This window comes from Kryptolebias marmoratus, linkage group LG14, assembly GCF_001649575.2.
Source record: "Kryptolebias marmoratus isolate JLee-2015 linkage group LG14, ASM164957v2, whole genome shotgun sequence".
Classification (NCBI taxonomy): Eukaryota; Metazoa; Chordata; class Actinopteri; order Cyprinodontiformes; family Rivulidae; genus Kryptolebias; species Kryptolebias marmoratus.
In genome coordinates, this window is record NC_051443.1 from 15,823,976 (window position 1) to 15,845,089 (window position 21,114).

A 21,114-nucleotide genomic window follows, 5' to 3' on the forward strand; every position below is an offset into this window, starting at 1 on the left:
AATGCGCTCACGGTGTATCCTTCAGAGAAATTAACCCATGTAAGAGAAATAAATAATTCCAAGGGTAATATCACTAAAGAGAGCGTTCCTTTCTCAAAGTTTACAAAGTAACTGCCATGTGGGACAAATTATAAAAAGGATAATCTGATGTCCCGTTCTCCTGAAGGCAGCACGGAGCTGCGCCGAAAAGAAACATCATCGATACAGCTGCAGTTCTGTAACGGTTTTAATGTTTTAGGCCACAATATTTTTGCAAGTAGTTCAAAGTTTAAACTGATATTGTTGCGAATCTTTTGTGTAAACTTTACCTTCAAGCAAACGCCCCCCAAAAGAATATCAACGCCCCCCTTTTGAAAATATTGCTGCCAGCGCCCCCGTCATCCTCTCAACGCCCCCCAGGGGGCGGTACCGCCCCATTGAGAAACGCTACTCTAATTGGAAGCCGTTTTGGGGACTCTGGGGTGGGTCCGCCCATAACTGGGGCTGAGGTCATCGAGGTAGTTAAAAAGCTCAGTGACAGCAGGAATCCGGGGTTCGATGAGATCCACTCTGAGTTCCTCAAGGCTCTGGATGTTGCTGGGCTGTCTTGTTTGATACACCTTTGCAACAGGGGGGTGTTCCAATTACAGGGGAATCACACTCCTTAGCCTCTCTGGTAACCTCTTCAGGATGAGAGTTAGACTTCGCCAAGGCTGCCCCTTGTCACTGATTCTGTTCATAACTTTATTAGCAAAATTTCTCGGTGCAGCCAGGGAGCGGAAAGGGTCCAGTTCAGTGGCCTCAAGATTGCGTCTCTGCTATTTGCAGATGATGTGGTCCTGCTGGCGTCATTGTGCCGTGACCTCCAGCTCTCACTGGAGCGTTTCACAGCCTAGTGTTAAGTGGCCGGGATGAGGATTAGCACCTCCAAATCTGAGGCCATGGTCCTCAGTCGGAAAAGAGCAGCTGCTCTCTCTGGGTTGGGAGTGAGGTGCTGCCTCAAGTGAAGGAGTTCAAGTTTCTCAGGGTTTTGTTCAAGAGTAAAGTAAGAATGGAGCATGAAATCAATAGATGGATCAATGCTGCTTCTGAGTAGATCCGTCTGTCTACTCTGTACAGGTCTGTTATGGTGAAGAGGGAGCTGAGCTGCAACGCAAAACTCTCTGTTTACCGGTTGGTCTACGTTCATACCCTAACCTATGGTCATGAACTTTGGGTAGTGACCGAAAGAACAAGACTGCAGATACAGGCAGTAGAAATGAGCTTTCTCCGCAGAGTAGCTGGGCTCTCCTTTAGAGATCGGGTGAGAAGTTTGGTTAGCAGGGACAGATTCAGAGTAGCACTTCTGCTCCTCCCCATTGATAGGAGCCAGTTGAGGCGGTTCAGGCATCTGGTAAAGATGCCCCCTGGACGCTTCCCTAGGGAGGTGTTCCAACGGCAACAAACAAGCGGCAGATGATGGATGGATGGATGGATGGATGGATGGATGGATGGATGGATGGATGGATGGATGGATGGATGGATGGATGGATGGATGGATTTATGGATTTATGGATGGATGGATGGATGGATGGATGGATGGATGGATGGATGGATGGATGGAATGCTGAGAAACAAACATTCATTTCAGTCATGAAAACGTACTGTCAGAGAAAACAGCAGTTTCCTGAAAAGAGACACAAAGCAGGATCACAGCCATGAAAAAGATGTGACAAAAATAAAACTGTAGACGAATCTAATTGAACGCTATTACTCCAACATTTATCAACACCTTTTTACTGTCCTTGTCAGACAAAGACTGTGTTACGATTAGATTTAAAAATGACCCAGGTCGTCAGATGTAAGCAAACAGTGTACCGTGAGTTTGTGTTGGATCGTGCAAACACAACGGGTGCTGAAGGAGGAGGCGAAAGAGCAGCGACATCCCTGCAGCTGCACTAAGAGAGCGAATCAGCACAAACACCACAGCCAGCAAATCAGCAGTTTGTGAAACACATAGTTTAAACTGCAGGCCTCGCTGCTGCGCGCAGACAAATCATCTGCCTGACGTGTCAACACAACCTGTCTTCATAAGAAGCTTTAAATCTCTCCCACACCCAAAGCTTGGTCCGTCAGGTGGAGAAGCACAATTACCTGCAAACGGTGGGTTTCTATGGCAACAGCTGAACGAATTTATAACGAGCACAAAGAGGATGTTTAAAATTGCTTAAAAAATGTCAAATTAAAACAGAGCCTCTTCGAAGAGGTCCAGTGTTGCACTGAAATTAGAAATCTTTGCATCAAGTATTTAATTTGTTAAATTCCTCAGTGGGCTGTGATGATTATACAGACCATCGTGTGAAGATTATGTGAATGTGTAACAGTCGCGGGCAGGCCTCACTTGCTCACGTTAAGATGGAGATTAGTTGCCATGAAGTGAACCATGTCAGACCTATAAATATACCTGAGAATGAGAGATCTGTCGCTACCTTTTAGAAGAAATCACGTGCTGGACAAAAGGTTCATGGCTCCAGTGGGACAACATATTATGAAAACTGTTCACTGTGACCACACAGAGAATAACTGAAAACTAGAAAAACTAAACCCCTTATATCCCTTGAAGGAATGCATATCACCCGCCACCTTTAAGGCCAGAGTTTTGGACTAAAATCATCTTGTGATGGAGGTTCGAAAATATTGTTAAATAACGTCATATCAAGTCATGCTCGGAGTATGCGTTGTGAATGCCTCTCAGCTAACACCACATCGAATTTTAATTCATTGTCTGTCAAAGTCACTGAGTTACAGCCATTTTGGGGTTTCTAATACTGATCAGCTGTGGTGGCCATCTTTAATTGTACTGACTCCAAAAGTTAATGAGTTGTAGACAGTTAATGCTGAAGTTTTTCAGCAAAAGTTTTGTGCAACGAGCAGCACTTGGAGTATGTGTTGTGAATGACTCTCAGCTAGTACCACACCAGATTTTAGCCCAACATCTGTAAAGTTTACTGAATTATAGCCATGTTTGTGTTTTCTAAGGTAAGTTGGCTGCGGCGGCTGTCTTGAATTGGGCTGACTCCAAATGTTAATTAGCTGCGAAGGTACATCCAGTTATTACTTCCTGAAAGTTTCATTGAAATTCAACCAGCGGCTCATGAGGTGTTGCTAACAGTCAAAGACATTTGTTTTTCATCCCTAAAGCTAAATATATGCAACCTTGGGTAGATAAAATTTCAAAATGCACGAGTGTCTAACTAATGAACAAGAAGGAAAAATCTTCTGATCAAGCGTAAGAACCAGCTGGACAAAACACACAGGCTGCAGCTCTGATGCTGCAGTGAACGCAGCAATGCAGGCTTCACTGGCAGCCTTATAAGCACCGACTGACAGATGGGTGAGCTGAGCTGAGAGGGCTCAAAGCTCAGGTGGACTCTGCGTTTCCCCCCCACCTCCATCACCGCAAGGTCACCAGGGACTGAAGCACCAAAGCAGAGCAGATACATGTGTGACATCACGCTTCCAGATACGCCCCCTCTCTCGTCGCCATTACGATAGGCAGTAGCTTCAGCCACGGCAGAGGAGATGTTTCTTTCAATTGCGCGTTGTTTTTGACTGTAGTTGCAATGGTAGTTTCCTGTTGGGTTAGAGGATGTTCTGATATGTTCTGGTGTTCTGATATTCAGATATAATGTAGTTTTCACTACTTTCCGGAAATCAGGAGACACACCAGTTGAGCGCTGAAGTCTGGCGAATGTCAACCTCAACGGTCAGGTTAAAGAATTAAATAAAAAGTTTTGTCAGTGATACAACAAATAGCGCAACAATATATAAAAAAATTTTTATGGTTGAGTGATTCTTATGGCACCATTTTAGGTCTGATTCTAATCCATAAAGACACTGTCTACAACGTATGCTTACATGTACATGTATGATATTGTTTCTTACTCTGCCAATCACCGGAACTGTTATTAACATGGAGAGTTTGGACTTTCTTTAGAAATCTGTTGAAAGACTGATTTTATGAGTCCACATACTGTAGCTCCTCCATGGTGTAGGCACTCTTCATGTACACTAAATTAACAATGTCGTAGTATGAAATGGGCAGCAAACTGTCAGCTCTTTAGACATTTCCCTCTTTTTTTCACCTCATATGAGTCAGTCTTGACAGTACAGATCTTCCTATATATCTTTCCATAGTGTGTTGGTCAAGAGTAAGTAAATACCTGGATTTAGTTTGCTCTGAAGCCATCTTTGTTTGGCGCTTGCCTACCAATATGGCGACAATACCTCTTCCGGTCGAGACATGTGGGAACTGTGCTTGCTTTTGTCAGCAAACATCTGTTTTCGAACACTAAACTCACCAAATTTGTATTTCTGCTTTAATTTTCCAATCACAAGTGGGTTCACTAAATCTTGAGGATTTTTTTTCTAAAGGCTGAATGCTAGATTTAAGAGTAATTTTTGGTCCGTGAATGCATCACGGAGGAGTAAACAGATAGACTTCAGTGGGGATTTACCTCGGCCTCACTGAATAAGCTCCTCAACCGAGTGCTGCCTGTCAGTGAAAAAGAAATAAAGAAATATTCAATTGAACAAGCGGGAATGGAGATTTGGACCGGGTCAAGCCTGTGTAAGGCATCTGAACCTGCCTGCAGAGGAAGGTGGGATGTGGACTGGGCCATCATCATCATCATCATTAACCTCATCATCCACAATGACTGCAGCTACTGGAGAAGCTACTTACCTCCCGACGAAGTTCTCCAGAACCGAGCTCTTCCCGGCGCTCTGACCGCCCACCACGGCGATCTGCGGCAGGTCCAGGTTCGCATTTTGCCCGATGGCCGAGAAGGCATCCTGCATGCGGTTCACCAGAGGAATCAGATCGTCCATTCCCCGGTTCCCCATCTCTGCGGCGCAAGAAGAGGAAGGACTGGCCCTCCCTGATCAGAAACAGGGTTTATTTGTTGGTCCTCCTGCTCGTCACCCTCGCGATGAGAAGGAGCCTGTTTGTTTCTTATTCGATTTACTTCTCGGTTTTATTCCTCACTGACAGCGCTTCATCGGCTCCCCTCACCGCGACACTCTTCTACAAGCACCGCAGGAGGAGGAGGAGGAGGAGGAGGAGGAGGAGGATGATGATCCCTTGTATTTTCTCGGGATATTCCTGCAGTACCCCAAACGCACCGCTTGGTGGTGCTGTTTCTCCACATACAGTGCCTCGAAAAAGTCTGCATTTTTGTCACGTTACGACCACAAACTTCAAAGTATTTCACTAGGATTTCGTGTGAAAGCCCAACACAAAGTGGCTGTGAAGTGGAAGGAAAATTAAAACGTGGTTTTTAAAGTGTGGAGTGCATTTATATTCAGAACCTGTGACAGAACATTACTGATCAAACAGCATCACGAACTCCAAGGAACACACCAGTAGTGGCGGCTCTTCTCTAGGAACCCGCCTTGTTTGGCTCAGCTCCAAAAACATCCAGGTATTTCAGCTCCTGAAGGCTCTGTAAAGAGTAATTGAACCCATCGCTGCACACCAGACAGGTCGGGGATAAGGTTGTGCATCTGGATAAACCATGAAACATCACGTGAGCACACACACCTCCTCATACCAGCTGTCAAGCATGGCAGTGGAGGGTTGATGATTTGGGCTTGTTTTCCAGTTGCTAGAGCTGGGTGCCTTGCCATCGTTGGTATTAGACCAAGTATTCCTAAGTGGGTCACAGTCACAGGACAACAAAATGTGCAAAACATGCAAAGGATCGAGAAGTTGTTGCATCCTTGACAAAGTTCAGACTCAAGAGAGCTGTTCCTAAATAAATGTTCACAAACCTAAATAAAATAAATTAGCACTGTACAGAGAAAATGTCTCTGGAACAACGTGATGGACTAAACTCTTACAATCTTATAATCAACTATTAATTCATAAAGGTCAGCTTTTTGTTTTACTTCAGCATTTTGACTTTTTTTTATATGTGTGTTTCACGTCTCCCAAATGCAATATTTAATTTTCATACATTTTAAAAGAGCTAAAAAGTGCAGTTTATTTTAAAACAGTTTGAATCATAATTACTAAAAACTTTATAAACAGTTCTCTAGACGACCGCTAGGGGCGATAGGGTCTACTAGTTTTCTACCAGGAGCTGGCCTGTGTGGCTTGGGTTTCATGCAGCTCAGCGTTGACAGCGAGTAGTTAACTCTGGACAATGAGTTGTTGACTTTTGTTGGATAATTAACAAGCCTGGCTGATTTCAATTTGGGACTCATTCAGAACTAAAGGAATCCAGAGGTAAAATGTAGAAAGTTATCTTGAACTGGCATATCTCTGAAATTGATCGATGCTAATGCTAATGCTAAGCTGTTGTGTTCAGCCAATGAGTGGTGGATAATGTAACATTAGCAGTTTGCAGGTGTTATAGTTCTTTATCAGTCGTGAGTTAGGCATAATACTTAGTTTGTTTGGGATAATATTATGGGGTTTAGTCAGTTAGCTAATTAGCATGATGTTTTCTGTTCAAAGTTTGCAGAGAAGCGAATTGACGTAAATGATTGCTAGTAGTGCAGTTGCTAACAAACAGGCTAGTGTTCGTGAAATACGAGAGCGACCTGTTTGCTCAGGAGTGCGCAGTGTTATTACGCGTGTTTTGAAATGACCGCAGGACTAAAATGTTTTTTTGTTGGTTTGTTTGTTTAAACCTCCGGTTCAGGTTTCCTATGCTGTAGGTGTCAGCCGTCGGCACCAAACACCTCCGGGGCAGTTCGGTGTGAACTGTCGGGAGGTTATTACAGCCCGTGATGTTTAACCCACACATCCATCAGCAGCAGCAGCAGCAGCAGCAGCAGTTCCACCAGCACCTCCGACAACTACAGCAACTTTTCCAGCAGCAGCCTCCGCCTCCTCCTCCACCGCAGCCGACCCCGGCGCACCATGTCCCCCATCACCACCAGACCCCGCGGTAAGCCTGCTAACGCGACAGCGGGGATTGAACTGAGGCCTGCTGAGCTGCAACACCTGCTGAACCAGCATTTGTAGAGTCAAATATTGCATCTTCTTATGCATTATAGCTAATAGGACTCTGCCACACTCTCATTTGTCAACACAGGCCAATTGATTAATCTGTACAACTGTTTTTGCAAGATATCTGGCTTCAGAGCAGAATATTTCCTCTTTGTTTTGGCCTGCTTGTTTTGACAACATACAAATTAAGCTTATCTCAGTGTATTTTTTCGTAGTAAAATGTCTTCATATTTATCCCATTTTTTTATGTTTAATCCTGAATAAGTCTTCAACTAACATATTTTGCTCCATTTTCATTCAATGAATGAACTAAAGTAGTTCGGTTCACTTTTTTCTACTTTAAGTCTTGCTTTCCTTATTTAGAGTCATCCCTTTTTTATTGCACATTTACACACTCTAGACATGTTCTGTTTTGCACTATATACAGCACAGTGGTTTTCTTTCCTAACTTGGTGTATTATGTCTGTTGAGTGATAACACTTTCTGATTATTTGTTATAAATAATCAATTACTTAAAGTGACATATACTGAAGGAAATTGTGTTCTGATAAAGACTTTATTGGTCCAAATCAGAGCTGAGCTTTAAGTTGAAGTAGCTTGGCACATTGAGCCTACTAAATTAAAGGAATGTGTAAATAATTGCAGCATTTGTGAAATGATTAAATGAGTGTCTTGCATTTAGATTTAAACAGAACATTTGTGTGCATGTTTCAGATTTCAGTAAATGTTTTACTGTCCATATAAACTTTTTAACCTTTAGCTTTTTGCAGCATATTTTTGTTCAAAGTAAATTGTCAAAGTCTGCAAGAAAGAAGGCTACTTTGCTGAAAAGTTTTTGTCTTGCTTTTTTTTTTTTAATTGCTCTACATGTTTATCTTTTGTGTATTTGTTTCCCAGAGCCATTCCTGTTCCTCCTCAGTCAGCCCCTCCTCCTCGGATGGTCAACCTGTGCCAGGCGACCCAGACAACCATCATCGCCCCCAATCCGATGCTGCAGAGTGCTCTACTGATGCAACAGATGCAAGGTATGGCTTGGATTATATTCAAAAGTAAAGCCCCATCTGGAAAGAGGAAGATGCCTATCTTAAAGTTGTAAAGCTACTTGTTTTTATTGCTGTAATTTTAAAAACATACATGACTAACTGAGCTCAATCGTTTGTTTGCTTTCATCCAGGCAACATGCGGGGGTTTGGGATGGGTGGGCAGCAGTTCCGACAGTTCTTTACCGCCGGGTCCAGGTCCTCCCTGCTCGGGCCAGTTCCCATGGGGATGGCCATCAAGTCCCCCATCATGGGTTTCCCGGGTGCACGACCTTTCCACCCTCACGCTCGCTTCTACAACGCCACCACCTCCGCAGCCTCTACGTCTACCTCCATCTCTACCACAGTAATAACATCAGAAACATTCTAATAATTAATATTTCTAGAGATTTTCAGTTTGGCCGATGTACTAAACTGCAATGTGATCAGGAGTTTAATACCCAGAACCACTGGCAGTGATTTTACAGATTTGCGCCAAAATTTAAAGACATTCAAAGATCAGGTTTTATTTTGCTTAACAAAAAGAGCAAGTGAAGTACAGCCATGTTTAATTAATGTCTTATATTTTCTCTATGTAATCACATCTGAACAACCCCAACTTTTCAAATCTCATTTTATTCCTTTCAGTTTTATTTCACCTGAGGAAATGAAAAAAAAAAAAACAATCTAAGTATGTCGATGAGCAGTCTGGTGAAATCTAAGAGGATATTCTTATTTTCAGACATTTCTTACTGTTCAATCCAACTCCTAAAGGTAACCTGAGTTTCTTTATAAAAGTTTAATTTGGAGTCTTGCCATCTGCGTGTGTGTGCAGGAAGCTGCAGCCCGTCAGACAGACAGGAAGAGGGATACCGAGCAGATGGCAGCAGGAACCACAGACGACCAAGCTGCAGCAGCTCAAAGCAGCAACGACGATGCTGACAAGACTCAAACAGGTAGCACGAGAATTAAAGCCAGCGCAGAAACACGTCGACAGATGGAAACGTCATTTAGGCGCTTTCTGTGTTTATGCTTGCTTCCCACAGACGGTGCTGTAGGAGGAGAGGATGGAGGCGAGATCTCAAAGGAGCAGCTTGGAGAACCTGCAGCAAAGCGGCAGAGAACAGAAGAGTGGGCAAACTGTTATATTTTAATGCTCTTCGTCGTGCTACTTTATTTTATGTCTAGTCTTTTTATTTCCAAGAAATATACAGTAAATACTGTTATTGCATTATCAGTCCAAATCAGTGTTGCCAAAACTAAGCTACGTATCAAATATATTTATCTTTTTCTGCCATATTTGTGGCCACTTTTCTGTTTATAATAACGTGAGAGTAAACTCTGTGCTAGATTAACAAATAACAACTGCAATGACTAAAAAAGCAGCAAAAATTTTCTTATTTAATTGTAGAGTAAAACATTGTCTATAAGTGCATGATTTTTTTTTGTCATGTCACTAAAAAACGAGGCAGCTAAAAAGAAATTACTCATTTAGCTACATGTTTTTTGTTTCTAAATGTGCAGTTTGCTGGTTGTAGTTTCAAATGTAACACAGCAGCCTTCTTTATGCACGAGCTGTTCATTTTCATATCACCAAGGTAACTTTTATTATTTCATCATCTGTGGCTGCTGTTATTCAAACCTGATGTTGATTTTGAAAGCTCACATGTGCGGCCGTCTCTAAGGAAACTGAGTGATTTAGAATAAAAGAGCCAGGGTGCAGTGCTTTCGGTCTGATTACAGCCACTTGACATCTGTAGTTTCTTTATTTTTTTCCTTTTTCAGGTCAGAGGAGCCCAAAGATCAGTGTGTGGATGAGGCTGTCACTACAGAGAGCAACAGCAACGTTATGGATACTCAGACTGATGGTAAACCCCCCACATCTAATAATTGATAATGAAATTATATCAAATTAGGCACCAGATGTAGTTATTTCAATCATATGCTTAGGGTGCAACATTCAGGAGGAGGAAAGCTCCAACAGGAGATCAGATAGTGACGAAATACTGGAGGAGCCTAGTGCTGACCAGGTGAGAAAACTACTTGAAGCTGATTTCTGTGTACCTTATCACAACAGGAAATCATTCTAAATCACAGTTGCATGGCAGCACTGATTTCTTGTTCATTTTTACAGATTTACAGCTGTTTGCCGACCCAGTCCCCCTCTTGCGCGCCGATTGAAGATGACCAGCAGGAGGATTTCCCAGCAGAGGAGACTTCCCGGGACAAAGGTGCCTCACCAGAGAACCAGGACGAAGAGGAGGAAGCTGTAGCGGAAAGCTCAAACAAGTTCTACTGCTACCTCTGCAGCATCACATGCCACAACCAGCAAGTAGGCTGAGCATGCGTACAGTTTATTGTGATGGCGGAACAATTCTTGTAAAGCTGTATTTTGTCCTAAAACGACTTCTGTTTTCTGTAGAACTTCAGGAGTCACATGAACAGCGTCTCCCACCAGCAGAGGATGATGGAAATCCAACACATGAGCAACGCCTGCCTGGTCAGCCTGCTGCCTCGAGTGCAGGAGTCTCTTCAGGGAGCAAACAAGGATGGGTCAGCTTCAAATACATAGATAGGATTTTTGCCACAACTGATTAACTTTAGCAAATACAAATATTGCTTGAACTCGGTCCGTTTTACAAGTAATGAGCTAAAATTTGATGTGGTAGCATCCCGTACTCTGAGCGCTAATAGATCCTGTCTTTTTTTCAACAGAAGATGATGAATTTAAAACTGCTACATGAAAGGCAGTGGCCTTTTTTTATTTTCTGAAACATCTGTTTTTTTGCAGAGAGAAAAAAGACTCGAAGCACTGGTGTGCCACTTGTCACACTCGCTTCACCTGTAGCATCGCGGAGCACCGCCGCACACAGGAGCACAAGGTAGTGTTCAAGAAAAACGTTCCAAAACTTCCTCAGCTTTTCTGATCGGCCTAACGAGAACACCCTGTCCCTCGCCGTCCCCTCAGCTCGCCAGCAGAATCGACATCTCCTTCTGCGCTGTTTGCAAGAAACCCTTCAAGACCTCCGAGGACTTTTTAGAGCACTTGCACTCCCAGGAGCACCGACAGAAGGTGGAGCGCGTACCTGTGATTCAGTATTTGTCTTTAGACTAAAGAACAAAAGGTAAAGATTAAATAAATTTGGTCTTTTCTTCATGTTTGTTGCTGTTTATTAGCTCCAGGAAAAAGGCTGTGAAGCTTTGGCCAAGCTGAGCGCCCTGGACTCAGACGGCTTTTTGCTAGAGGAGGAAGAAGAGGAAGAGGAGTGGCAGAAAAATGAAGGGGGCACACAGGTGGCTTAAATATATATTTATATATATTATTGTTGTTTGTAATTACCGATTACTACATCTGAGTTTAGGACCAGAGCTCAGTAGCACTTTAAGATAATCTACAGCCTTCACTGTTACAGGATGGCTGGTCCTCCCTTAAAGAAGTGACTCAAAATTACGTGAGCGCCGAGGAGCAGTACGACCCTGACACCGTCTACGGTTGGTGAAATGTTCACTTCACCTCTGCTCAGATGATGGCACGTTTTTTTTTGTTCTAAATCATATCTGATTTACTATTTTTATTGACAGGATCCAGTTTTTTAGATCCAGTCGCAGGTTTTATCTGCAGACTTTGCAACAAGTTTTACCTCCTTGAATCTTCGACCCTGCACACTCACTGCAAATCACTGAAGCACTTTGAGAACCTCAAGGTAGGTTTGACTTCCCCATCATTCAGAGGTTGGCTGAAATGAAATTGTTTGCTTTTTCTTGTTCAAGAAAGTCGTTGTCGTAATTCTTTTTTTCCCCAAATATTTTTATAATAAATAAATAATAAAGAAACTGTATGATTACATTACAAAATCAAGAAGGTGGATATTTATCAAGTTTTTAACCAAATTGTTGTTTTTTTTTTTGTTTGTTTTTCAGAGGTACAGAGCGTTGCAGAGTCAAGAAAGTCAAGCTGTTGAAACCTCCATAAAATCCATCCCACCAGCAGACGGCTTCAAACCCGCAACAGAAACCTCCACAGACTGTTCACAAGAAAATGTGCCCTCCATTGACACAAGTGGAGCCACTGATCTTAACATCATGAAGCCCGTCGTTTCAGTCACGCGACTGAAAATGCAGGAAGAAACCCAGCTGCAGGAGAAACAGCCAGAAACTGACTCAACCTCAGAGGATTTAGGCACCTCAGCAACCAGCAGCCAAGATGAAAATCTCAGCGTTCAGCATGAGGATAGAGGCGTCACGTCCCAGGCGCCTGCAGCTCAGGAGAGTCCTGCTGGGGGGGGCGACTCCGAGCCGGCAGCAGCTGAGGAATCGAATGGAGAGGAGGAGGAGGAGGCTCCTGCCAGCCAAGGGAAAAAGAACGGCGCAGGGAAGGCAAAAACCACCGCAAAACGAAGGTCAGGGAGGTCCACGGCGAGCAGACGCTGAGGCCAAGGCACAATTTGAAAGGAAAGAAAAATGCGTTTTCTGAGAGGATATTGGCCCATTGTTTCTTCATACTGGAAATTCAGAGGAAATCACGCACCAATAAATAGAAAACCTGATTACGGAATGACAGTAGAAGGGTTCTGCTCTGGCAGGGTGGGAAATTGACAGCTGATGTTAACGCCATCAACTGTTTGTTTAGGCTCACAGTTGGATGAGGATTATTTGTGCAGACCAAATACTGTTCTTGCCATCAGAAAACAGCATCAAACAAGTAACTCCTATGTATTTGAATTTTAAATAAGGAAAGTCCTCGTGCTGATTAACCATCTGAGAAGTCTTTACGTTGAACCAAAGTTCCTGTTTCAAACTACATCTGAGTAGGTTGTGGGCATTTAGTGATCCAGCTCTACAAAAAGAGTCAGCATGCAAACTGAAAATAAACATTTTGCAGTTTAAACATTTTAAGCTCTTGAGCAACGGGCTAAAATTGGTACCTTTTAGTTTTGTAATTGGAAATCACATCAAGCTGCAATTAGCAATTATTCCAATGACCCGCTGTGTTTGTGTAGTCTTATACACACACACACTGTTCTGTGGCTGTGTGTTTTTGTAGATTAACTACAGAAACTATGCACCACAGCTTTTATACGGGGAACAGGCTGTAAGGACGTTAATACAGTTTGATATGTACTCATAAATATAGATGTAGTGGGTCAGACATGAACGTTTTAAACACTTAAAAAAGGGACATCTGAACATATTCTGATCACTTAAAATTGACTTTTGATGATTTCCTTCTGTTCGTTCGTGGTTTGCCCACAAAGAAAAAATGTTAATTTTCCACCCTGCTGCCCTCAAGTCAGGAATTTGACAAGATCTTAGTCAGCTTTTGGTACTACTTAGTGATAAAGTAAAGCGTGGAAGGCTATGATGGCGGTAAAGTGGAAACATTTTCTACGTTTCTAACCGCAAAGCAAAACGCTTTTAGAAAGCAGAAACGTAGAATGAAACCTGGTGAGCGTTCGATCAGGTGACGTCTGTTTTTAAAAAGTGTTTAAAACTGTATTTTGCTTTGAACTTTGAACTTTGAAAATCTAATCCTAGCTTGGTTAGAGTCATTTCGGGGTCAACTTTGGGAATTAGCTTCAATTAAAATGGTGGACGCGTGTTTATCAACCTGTCTACAGTAAAGAGGGGAAAATTTATAGCTGCAGAAACCTTCTGTCACTTTGATTCTGAAGGGAAACCATAAGATATCTCAGACTCCTGGGCATTTTCAACTTGTTGTAAGTCGGAGCAGATTTATGCAGCTTCAAGCCCAGAATCCATGAAGAACAAAAGTTCTTCTGTTGGATGGGCTGTATTGGCACCACAAAGAGGTTTTATTCAAATTTCTTTGGTGTCACATTCCTCTAGGTGTTATAAAGTGTGCCTACAGTTGGAAAAAAAAGAGAATTCGCATTGACATCAAATGCACCTATGAGCATTCGCAGCGCAATATTGTTAGTGGTAGTTGGTGCGTAGTTGACACCAGTTTCTCATTGTTTAGTTTTCTTTTCCTCTCATAGATTTCTGTTCGCCGGAAAGAATCCAAAATGAATTTTCACGATGTGTTCTCATGTTTTTGTTTCGTTTTTAATGTAGCAAACTATCATTGCAAACTGTTGTTTCTGATTTGAAGCATCGGTTACATGCAGTCGATCATAGAAGTGTGTAACGGCGTGTCATTTCAGTGCTCAGAAACAACAAAGGTGGGAATGAGGATGTGTTGCTTCCCTCTTTGTGACTTAGTGTGCTGGTTCTGGAGACATTTCATCCTCTTCCGTGTAAGCAGAGGATATTTTAAAAACCAGAAAGGACTGACACGTGTAGCAACCCTCGACGATTGTGACGGCGAGCCCGGTGACTCGTCACGCGTTTAGGCATTGCTTTATTTCCGAAGGAACGAGGCGTGGTCTGAACTTTCCTTCTAGACTTCTCAACCCGAATGGATCAGGAGCAAGGGGAAAAAAACACAAAAACAAAAAAAAGGACAGACAAATGATAATTTCAAACAAAGCTGTATGTTTCTTATTGTATTTTTATTCAGCTACTGACAAATTGAGACGAACAACCAGGTGATGTTTTCTAACTGCTGGAAGTTTAATGTATTTTTGGATGTTTGTTTCCTGTTTGGAGGTAATCTTAATTTATATTAAAATGTCAGAGAAACCCCATAAAGTGTTGACTCTTTTGTTGTTGTTGTTTATGGTTTACATTTGAGTTGTACTATTCAAATTTATATCCTAAATCATGAACACAGCAGGTAATCCATGTGGATTAACAGTCATCACAGTGCAGTGCATCCTGGGTAAATTCCTCGATCGGTGGGCTCTTCATGTGTCACTGATTTGCTTTGGAAAGTCAAGTACTACACTGAACTCACCTTCAAGTGTAATGGCTCTGCAAACTTGTGATGCACCGCATCTAACAGAATTTTGTCACCTTTTCAGCATCTTAAACTCCTGAATCTGCCACACACACACAAAAATAAGTATCTCATTTACATGGAAAGAATGACTGGCAGCATCCATAACAAATACGCCATATTAGTAGCAAAGGTACCCATCTCCATGCTTCCATGTGAGGGCTGATTGTTGCTGTGCTCTGATCGTGTCCCAGTGTGGCTGGGAAACATTGATAAATTAAAGATGCTGTTGAAAATAAATTTAGTTCGTCCCACATTTGATCTACAGTATGTAAATGTGTAAAAACAGTTCATTTTTTTTGTTTTTTAACCATAAAATATTTTCTTAACCCAACTCGTAACAACAAATATTCTTTTTATTTCATATTTTCTCTCCATATTTATTAAATACATTAACTTTTGTTCCTTTCCTTTTTGGAAAATGTGTCTTCTCTTTACAGCTGCAGCTTCTGTCCTCTGATGCAGCTACCAAACATCACTCAAGTACCCAGAATGCATAGCATAGTGACGTCAAAGCCTACACACGAAAATCTGGATTATGTTACAGGACAAAACAGTGATTACATAGATCACAACAAACAAATGCCACTAATAAATTCTAAGGTCTGAAACACCTTCATGGTTTTGATTTGGACCAAAACGAAGAACCTGAAGCTCTCATACGGCCCCGCCGCAACCCATCACACTCCCAATTTATCTGGACAAACAGGAGCGTGATGCTGCAGTTTACTGTATTCTAGAGGCGCACAGAGTTTCACACGGTGTCACAGATTTTACGAGAACCTGTTCTCTGTCAATAAACTCCAATCTGTTCAGGAAACAAACACCGGTGTCAAAGTTCACAGATGTAGAACCATGTCTGCGGATGGGAATGTAAATTCACCGAAGAGTTATGAAAGGCGTGGTTCAGGATCAGAGATCCGGAGCTGAATCGGCGTTCATTTTTATCTCTTGTTCCTGCCTTTTTTTTTTTTTATCTAACTCAAACCCCAGCTCTACATGCTTTCGTCGCTAGTTTGTGAATCTCAGTTTTCCTCATTAAGGTCTTCTTTGCTGGGCGAGAAGGATTCCTCCTCTGCAGTCTGGTGCTCCTCCTGGTTACAGCCTTCCTCCTGGGTTGGCGAGCCAAGCAGCTGGGCCCTGAAATCCAGACGGGCTTGCCGGTTTGACTCCAGCAGTTCGTGCAGTTTGCCATTAAGGGCATCGTTTCGTTCTTCCAGGTCATCCAGATAGGAGTTGATCTGATCCAGCATTGAGTTGATGGAGGCGTACTCTGTGGACAAACAGCAAAAAGTAGTCTATCAGTCATATGTGAGCTTGTTGTTGTCATAGGGTCAACAACAAAAAAATCTGTCTAAAGGGAAAGCAAACAGTGATATTGTTTGTTTTGTTTTTTCCTCTTGCTTTATTAGACTGCATTATGTAGCTATTTTGTGCATGTAAGAGTATAGCAAAGTTCAACCCCAGATCTGTACTCTCCCACAGAAATCACTGGCTCTGAAATCCCCAAAATGTATTAATTTACTAGTAAAGGTAACTGTCAACAGATATAAACATAAGTTGAGTTTGTAGCTTTTGTTTCAACAGAGAACTTGACTTAGATTTCAGTAAGGCTCATATATCTTAGCAGTATTTACCCTCGTCGTCAAATTCATCGTCATCGATGATAATACCATCTGGATCTCCATTTGGTCCAGACATTATTATTCAAAGGTTCCCCTCTAGATGTGTGACACAAACAACCAGCTAATAGCTAAAGCTAAAGCAACTAGCGGCTAGCTAGCATTCATACGGATGTTCTACGAGCAGCGGTTTAAATTCAACACAGTTAACATCGAGCTCGCTTTTTTTTTTAAAAAATACTGCTTATATGCTGTCTTCTGATTTTATGACAAATTTTCTCGGAGTTATGTCTCAAACAAGGGTAGAAACAATGACTTATATGGATATATCCATATAAGTCATTGGGTAGAAATGTCAGCGGAAGACGTCAAAGATTTGCTTCCGGAACCAGTGAATTGTGGGAAAAGATATAAGCGGAGGTTTTAGAGTAAAGCAAGATGACTCACGCTGTTAAAAATATCCGCTGATGAATTGAGAAAAATATATTCTGTATTATAAACCCGAGTTGATTTATAAAGTTGCTTTCAGGCTACTGTTACTAATAAATGTTTCGAAGGAGGGTGTGTAGCGTATTAATTTAACAAATTATTGAGTGCCTGAGGGGTTTTACAAAATGAATGTAGAGTGAACGCTCTTACTTTTTTCGCTCTCTGACCCTGAGCCGTCAGAGTCAGCTGATCTGAAGGAGTTGCCACTCAACTTTAAAATACAACCATTTAAACCAATTCTGCTGTGTAAATTATTTTTATTCGAAATAATAAAAAATAAAACAGTAATTGCGATAAGCACCACATCAATAGGCGAAAAGTTGAGGTTTCTCTTGAAGTTGTTCTTCCCAACTTTGACCAGTAGATGGCGCTGACTGCGCGCACAGCGTCATTAAATCACGTGTCTATGGCTTCCTGTTGGGGAGGCGACCTGATTTCCACGCGACGTTAGCTGTTCACGAGCATTTCTGAAATATGGATGACTTACCTGCGGACATAAGAGGATTTCTTAACAATCACCCCTTCTTTCAGCTAATAGATGCCAAAAAGGTTGGCGAATAATTTGCATCACATCACAGTAAATACGCCATCGTAACTGTTGTAGCTGTGTGCTAAATGTAACTCTGCAAGCCAGGTGCTGTCATTTTGTTTAAATCCTAATATCAGTGAAAGGTGTCCTTTATATATGAAGATAAACTACAAACTCAACTCCATCATCTGCCGCATTTTTCAGAGTTTTTCCCATTTGTTTTCAGATCAAATGCACTCTGAATGACCATGAGGTTCCCTGCAACCTGTCGGAGCTGCAGAGTTTCACCCAGGGGAAGAAATACAAGAGACTGATTGCTGCAGCAGAGTTCAACTACACCCAGTATGAGCCACACATTGTGCCGAGCACAAAGCAGCCGTAAGGAGACTCCTCCTGCTTGTGGCCATTTAATATCACCACTGTGAAAATGCCCCTGAACAGCCGTGGCTTTTTGTCTTCCAATAATCTTGGGTTTTGTTTTCTAGCAATCAGCTCTTCTGTAAACTGACTCTGAGGCACCTCAACCGGCAGCCAGATCACGTCTTAAGACACGTCAACGGGAAGCGCTTCAAGAAAGCCCTTTCACAATGTCAGTGGCTCACCTGTCCGATTGCATGATACACTTTTTTTTTTTAAGTGGGTCACTAGTATTGGGTGGTGTTACACATTTCTGCACCCAAATTGCACAAAGTTTTTAAGTCACACCCACCATTGAGGAAGGAAATCCGTACTATCTGATGTATGAGTCGATAAAGACGTATTTCTGCAAAGTTCAGTTCTCTGATAAACACGTACACTATACTGCCAAAAGTAGTCGCTCGCCTCCCTTCACACGCATATGAACTTGAGTGACCTCCCATTCTTAATCCATAGGGTTTGATTTGATGTTGACCCACTCTTTTTGCCTGTGTCTGTGGAAACTGACTTTCAAAAATGCTGTAATTCAGTACAGTTTACAGATATCACTTGGGAGTATGTGTCATTCACAACACATACTCCCAAGTGCTACTCATTATACAAGATCTTAGGCATTAACTAATTAATGCATTTGGACATAAGTTATTACTGTTGAGCAATAAATCAAAACACGAAAGAGTAAGACGAGTGGCTGTAAGAGCTGATAGTTTACTGTTTGGAAGCACTCATGATTACTGACTCGGTCGCCTGTTCTCTGATTTAGATGAGGAGTGTGTGCAAAAAGGCGTCGAATATGTTCCAATTAGACTGAAACAGAAAAGGCCCAAAGATTCGGGCGAAGAAATCGGTCAGGGGAAGGAATCGAAGCGATCGAACAGCGTGTGGGAGCCCTCGTCCAGCAACGACGAGCACAGCGACTCAGAAGACAGCATGAGCGACCTCTATCCACGTCAGTACATCCAGATTTTACTGCTGCTTCTCCTTTTTGATGAGCTGACCAACTGACTTGTGATATGTTCCCGCAGCGTCTATGTTCACTTTAAAAAATCCAGCTGCTGAAACCAAGGAGGACGGAGAGGACGAGGAGGAGGACGACTTTCAAACAGACAAAGACGAGGAAATGGAGGTCGACGCACAAGAGGTTCAGAAACGTAAAAAGGTCTGTCAGATGTGTCGGTGAAATAAAACAACTTCTTTTTGTTTGGATGAGGCTGATTAAAATGTAGTTTTCTGAATTTGGCTTTGATTTGTCCATCTTCCAGGTCCAGGGTGGAGGATTTCAGAAGAAATTCAGAAATAACCGGTGGAAGTCGGGGCGCAAGAAGCGCGGCAAAGTCCAAAACGGAAAGTAAAGTAAAGCGTGCGGAGGCACGTTTAGATTGTATTTTTTATATCTGGGTAACTGTCGGGAGTCAACACTGACACCCAGTTTAGAGTGTTATCTCTGCCTGAACCAGCCAGACCTCTGAACGTCCGTTTGCAAAGAGGGAAACGTTTTCTTTCTCTGAAGCTGTGGCACGGTTCCTCCACAGCTGGTTTCGATAACTCAGCATGAGTGACAAACGGAGGTGTGTATTCTTGTATAAAATACAGATTTATTTGGATTTTGCAATCATTGTTTGTCTTTTTCTTTCATTGTTATTTCAGTCATCACAAACATCGCTGTCATTTGGATTTAAAAAAAAGGTTTTTTTAAGTTCCTCTTGAATAAACCTACGTTTCATATAGACATAAACTGGGGATTTAGGAGGACACTAAGAGAATTAGGGAACAGAACATCAAGCGTTATGATTCTTGCAGGCTTTAGTGTAAATTAAAGGCCACCAAGCAGTTCCTGAAGGAGTAAATATTGACCTTTTAGTTTTAGACCGAGATAATCTCATGTTGAGAAACGGCAGATCTGTAGCCGTTTGGTCAAACCTTGACAATAACATGATGTGCGATCTCGTGCAGTACAACGAGACGTCCCGCTCAGAGGATGTGCTGTGAAGGACTCGGCTACTGCAGCAAATTTTAGCTTGGTATCTGTAAAACTGACTGAGTTACAGCCGCTTTTGTGTTCTTTGAGGACATTTGGTTGTGGCAGCCATCTTGAATGCGACTGGTTCCAGTTGCAGATGTACGTCTGCAACTTGGTTTACGCTGCACTTCAAGCGGCCCTCACAGATCCAGCAGCTAAACCATGCGACTGGTGTAAACAAAACAAAGTAGATTCGCTGCAGATAACCAAATGTGACGAATGAAGTCAGTGAATTAGCTGACTATGATTAAAGTACAGTCTCTCTGTCAAACATTAGGGGACTTCTAGTGATATTGTTTTGTCTCTGCTGCACATTTAGGTCAACAGCTGTTAAATGACACCACAAACTTGGATTGCACTGACAGGTCGTTCGATGTGTACTTGATCACTTCTGCCCGAAGCGTCGCCCGGCTGATCCCAAAAAAAGCGACGAGCACACTAATTCCTGACCTTTTCAATGAGAAGCCGTCCAGCGAGTCACGAGATGTTGGCAAAACTTACAACAAACCAAATGGACAAACTGTTTGTGCTTAGGGTATGTGTCAGGAATTAGTCTCAGCCACGGCAGCGCCAAACTTTATCTCGACACCTACAAAATCAGCTGAGCTGTAGCTAAGTCTGTGTTTGCTCAGGCCGCTTTGGCTGTGGCAGCCATCTCTCCATCAGCTGTAGCTCGTGGAATATGCTGCTAACGCTACAGATAAGCGGACAATTTAAAACATTTAGCAATTAAAACAAAATCTGGACTTTATGGTGTCTTCCAGTCAGTTCGACCTTTGACCTTACAGAACTGGCAAAGTTGAGGCATGTTTAAGTCTAAAGCAGTTTGTTGAAAACTGGCTTAAAAAACAAAAAGAAGCAGCACAGACCTGTCTTCACAACCAATTAATAAAATCTTACATGATTAATTTATTTCAAGTTGTTTTTGGTTGAAGATGCCAAGAGCCGGATGGTCCCAAATATTTCAAAAACAAAAAAAAAGAGGCTACTTTTGCTTCCTAATGTCATTTTTTTATATAAAATTTATTTTCTAAATAAATATTTATCACTATGGTGTATTTTTCTTTCAGTAAGTGCTGCATTGTGGTGTTTAGGCGCTCTGAAATGTCTCGGTGATTTCATAAAACTCAGGGCGAAGCGGAGT

At 42.2% G+C, this 21,114-nt stretch overlaps 4 protein-coding genes across 12 annotated transcripts in view; 2 read left to right on the forward strand and 2 right to left on the reverse strand.

The window, feature by feature from the left end:
* Positions 1–5,070, reverse strand: part of dnm1a (dynamin 1a) — a 49,894-nt gene extending 44,824 nt beyond the window's left edge. For 6 of the 9 annotated variants that reach the window (XM_017407650.3, XM_017407651.3, XM_017407647.3 and 3 more), the window contains exon 1: positions 4,703–5,070. In XM_017407650.3, the coding sequence (XP_017263139.1) occupies positions 4,703–4,863 (161 nt within the window). In that variant the 5' untranslated portion in view covers positions 4,864–5,070. The remainder of the gene's footprint in view (positions 1–4,702) is intronic. The other 3 variants (XM_037979466.1, XM_037979465.1, XM_037979464.1) reach the window with 1 other exon arrangement.
* Positions 5,071–6,084: 1,014 nt separating this feature from the next.
* Positions 6,085–14,640, forward strand: ciz1a (cdkn1a interacting zinc finger protein 1a). The gene is made up of 16 exons (XM_017407877.3): positions 6,085–6,247; positions 6,666–6,914; positions 7,874–8,001; positions 8,151–8,362; positions 8,831–8,951; positions 9,042–9,126; positions 9,781–9,863; positions 9,946–10,025; positions 10,130–10,327; positions 10,418–10,548; positions 10,787–10,877; positions 10,964–11,068; positions 11,173–11,289; positions 11,409–11,487; positions 11,578–11,699; positions 11,917–14,640. Exons 2-16 carry the CDS (start codon positions 6,754–6,756, stop codon positions 12,424–12,426), a joined length of 2,223 nt encoding a protein of 740 aa, XP_017263366.1. The 5' UTR covers positions 6,085–6,247; positions 6,666–6,753; the 3' UTR covers positions 12,427–14,640.
* A 591-nt stretch (positions 14,641–15,231) lies between these two features.
* lg14h9orf16 (linkage group 14 C9orf16 homolog) lies at positions 15,232–16,901 on the reverse strand. The gene is made up of 2 exons (XM_017407879.2): positions 16,531–16,901; positions 15,232–16,166 (listed from the first exon to the last, which is right to left on the reverse strand). The coding sequence occupies exons 1-2, from the start codon at positions 16,592–16,594 to the stop codon at positions 15,919–15,921; spliced, it is 312 nt and encodes a 103-aa protein (XP_017263368.1). The 5' UTR covers positions 16,595–16,901; the 3' UTR covers positions 15,232–15,918.
* Positions 16,902–17,407: 506 nt separating this feature from the next.
* surf2 (surfeit 2) lies at positions 17,408–19,562 on the forward strand. The gene is made up of 6 exons (XM_017407590.3): positions 17,408–17,553; positions 17,760–17,911; positions 18,019–18,122; positions 18,714–18,899; positions 18,976–19,109; positions 19,213–19,562. Exons 1-6 carry the CDS (start codon positions 17,479–17,481, stop codon positions 19,300–19,302), a joined length of 741 nt encoding a protein of 246 aa, XP_017263079.1. The 5' UTR covers positions 17,408–17,478; the 3' UTR covers positions 19,303–19,562.
* Positions 19,563–21,114: the final 1,552 nt, after the last annotated feature.

Coding starts and splice junctions, on each gene's coding strand:
- lg14h9orf16 (XM_017407879.2), bottom strand. CDS start 16,594: ATGTCTGGACCAAATGGAGATCCAGATGGTATTATCATCGATGACGAT. Junction 16,167..16,530: donor CGATGAATTTGACGACGAGG/GTAAATACTGCT, acceptor GTTTGTCCACAG/AGTACGCCTCCATCAACTCA.
- ciz1a (XM_017407877.3), top strand. CDS start 6,754: ATGTTTAACCCACACATCCATCAGCAGCAGCAGCAGCAGCAGCAGCAG. Junction 6,915..7,873: donor CATCACCACCAGACCCCGCG/GTAAGCCTGCTA, acceptor TTTGTTTCCCAG/AGCCATTCCTGTTCCTCCTC. Junction 11,069..11,172: donor CCCAGGAGCACCGACAGAAG/GTGGAGCGCGTA, acceptor GCTGTTTATTAG/CTCCAGGAAAAAGGCTGTGA.
- surf2 (XM_017407590.3), top strand. CDS start 17,479: ATGGATGACTTACCTGCGGACATAAGAGGATTTCTTAACAATCACCCC. Junction 17,912..18,018: donor GTGCCGAGCACAAAGCAGCC/GTAAGGAGACTC, acceptor TTTGTTTTCTAG/CAATCAGCTCTTCTGTAAAC. Junction 19,110..19,212: donor AGGTTCAGAAACGTAAAAAG/GTCTGTCAGATG, acceptor TCCATCTTCCAG/GTCCAGGGTGGAGGATTTCA.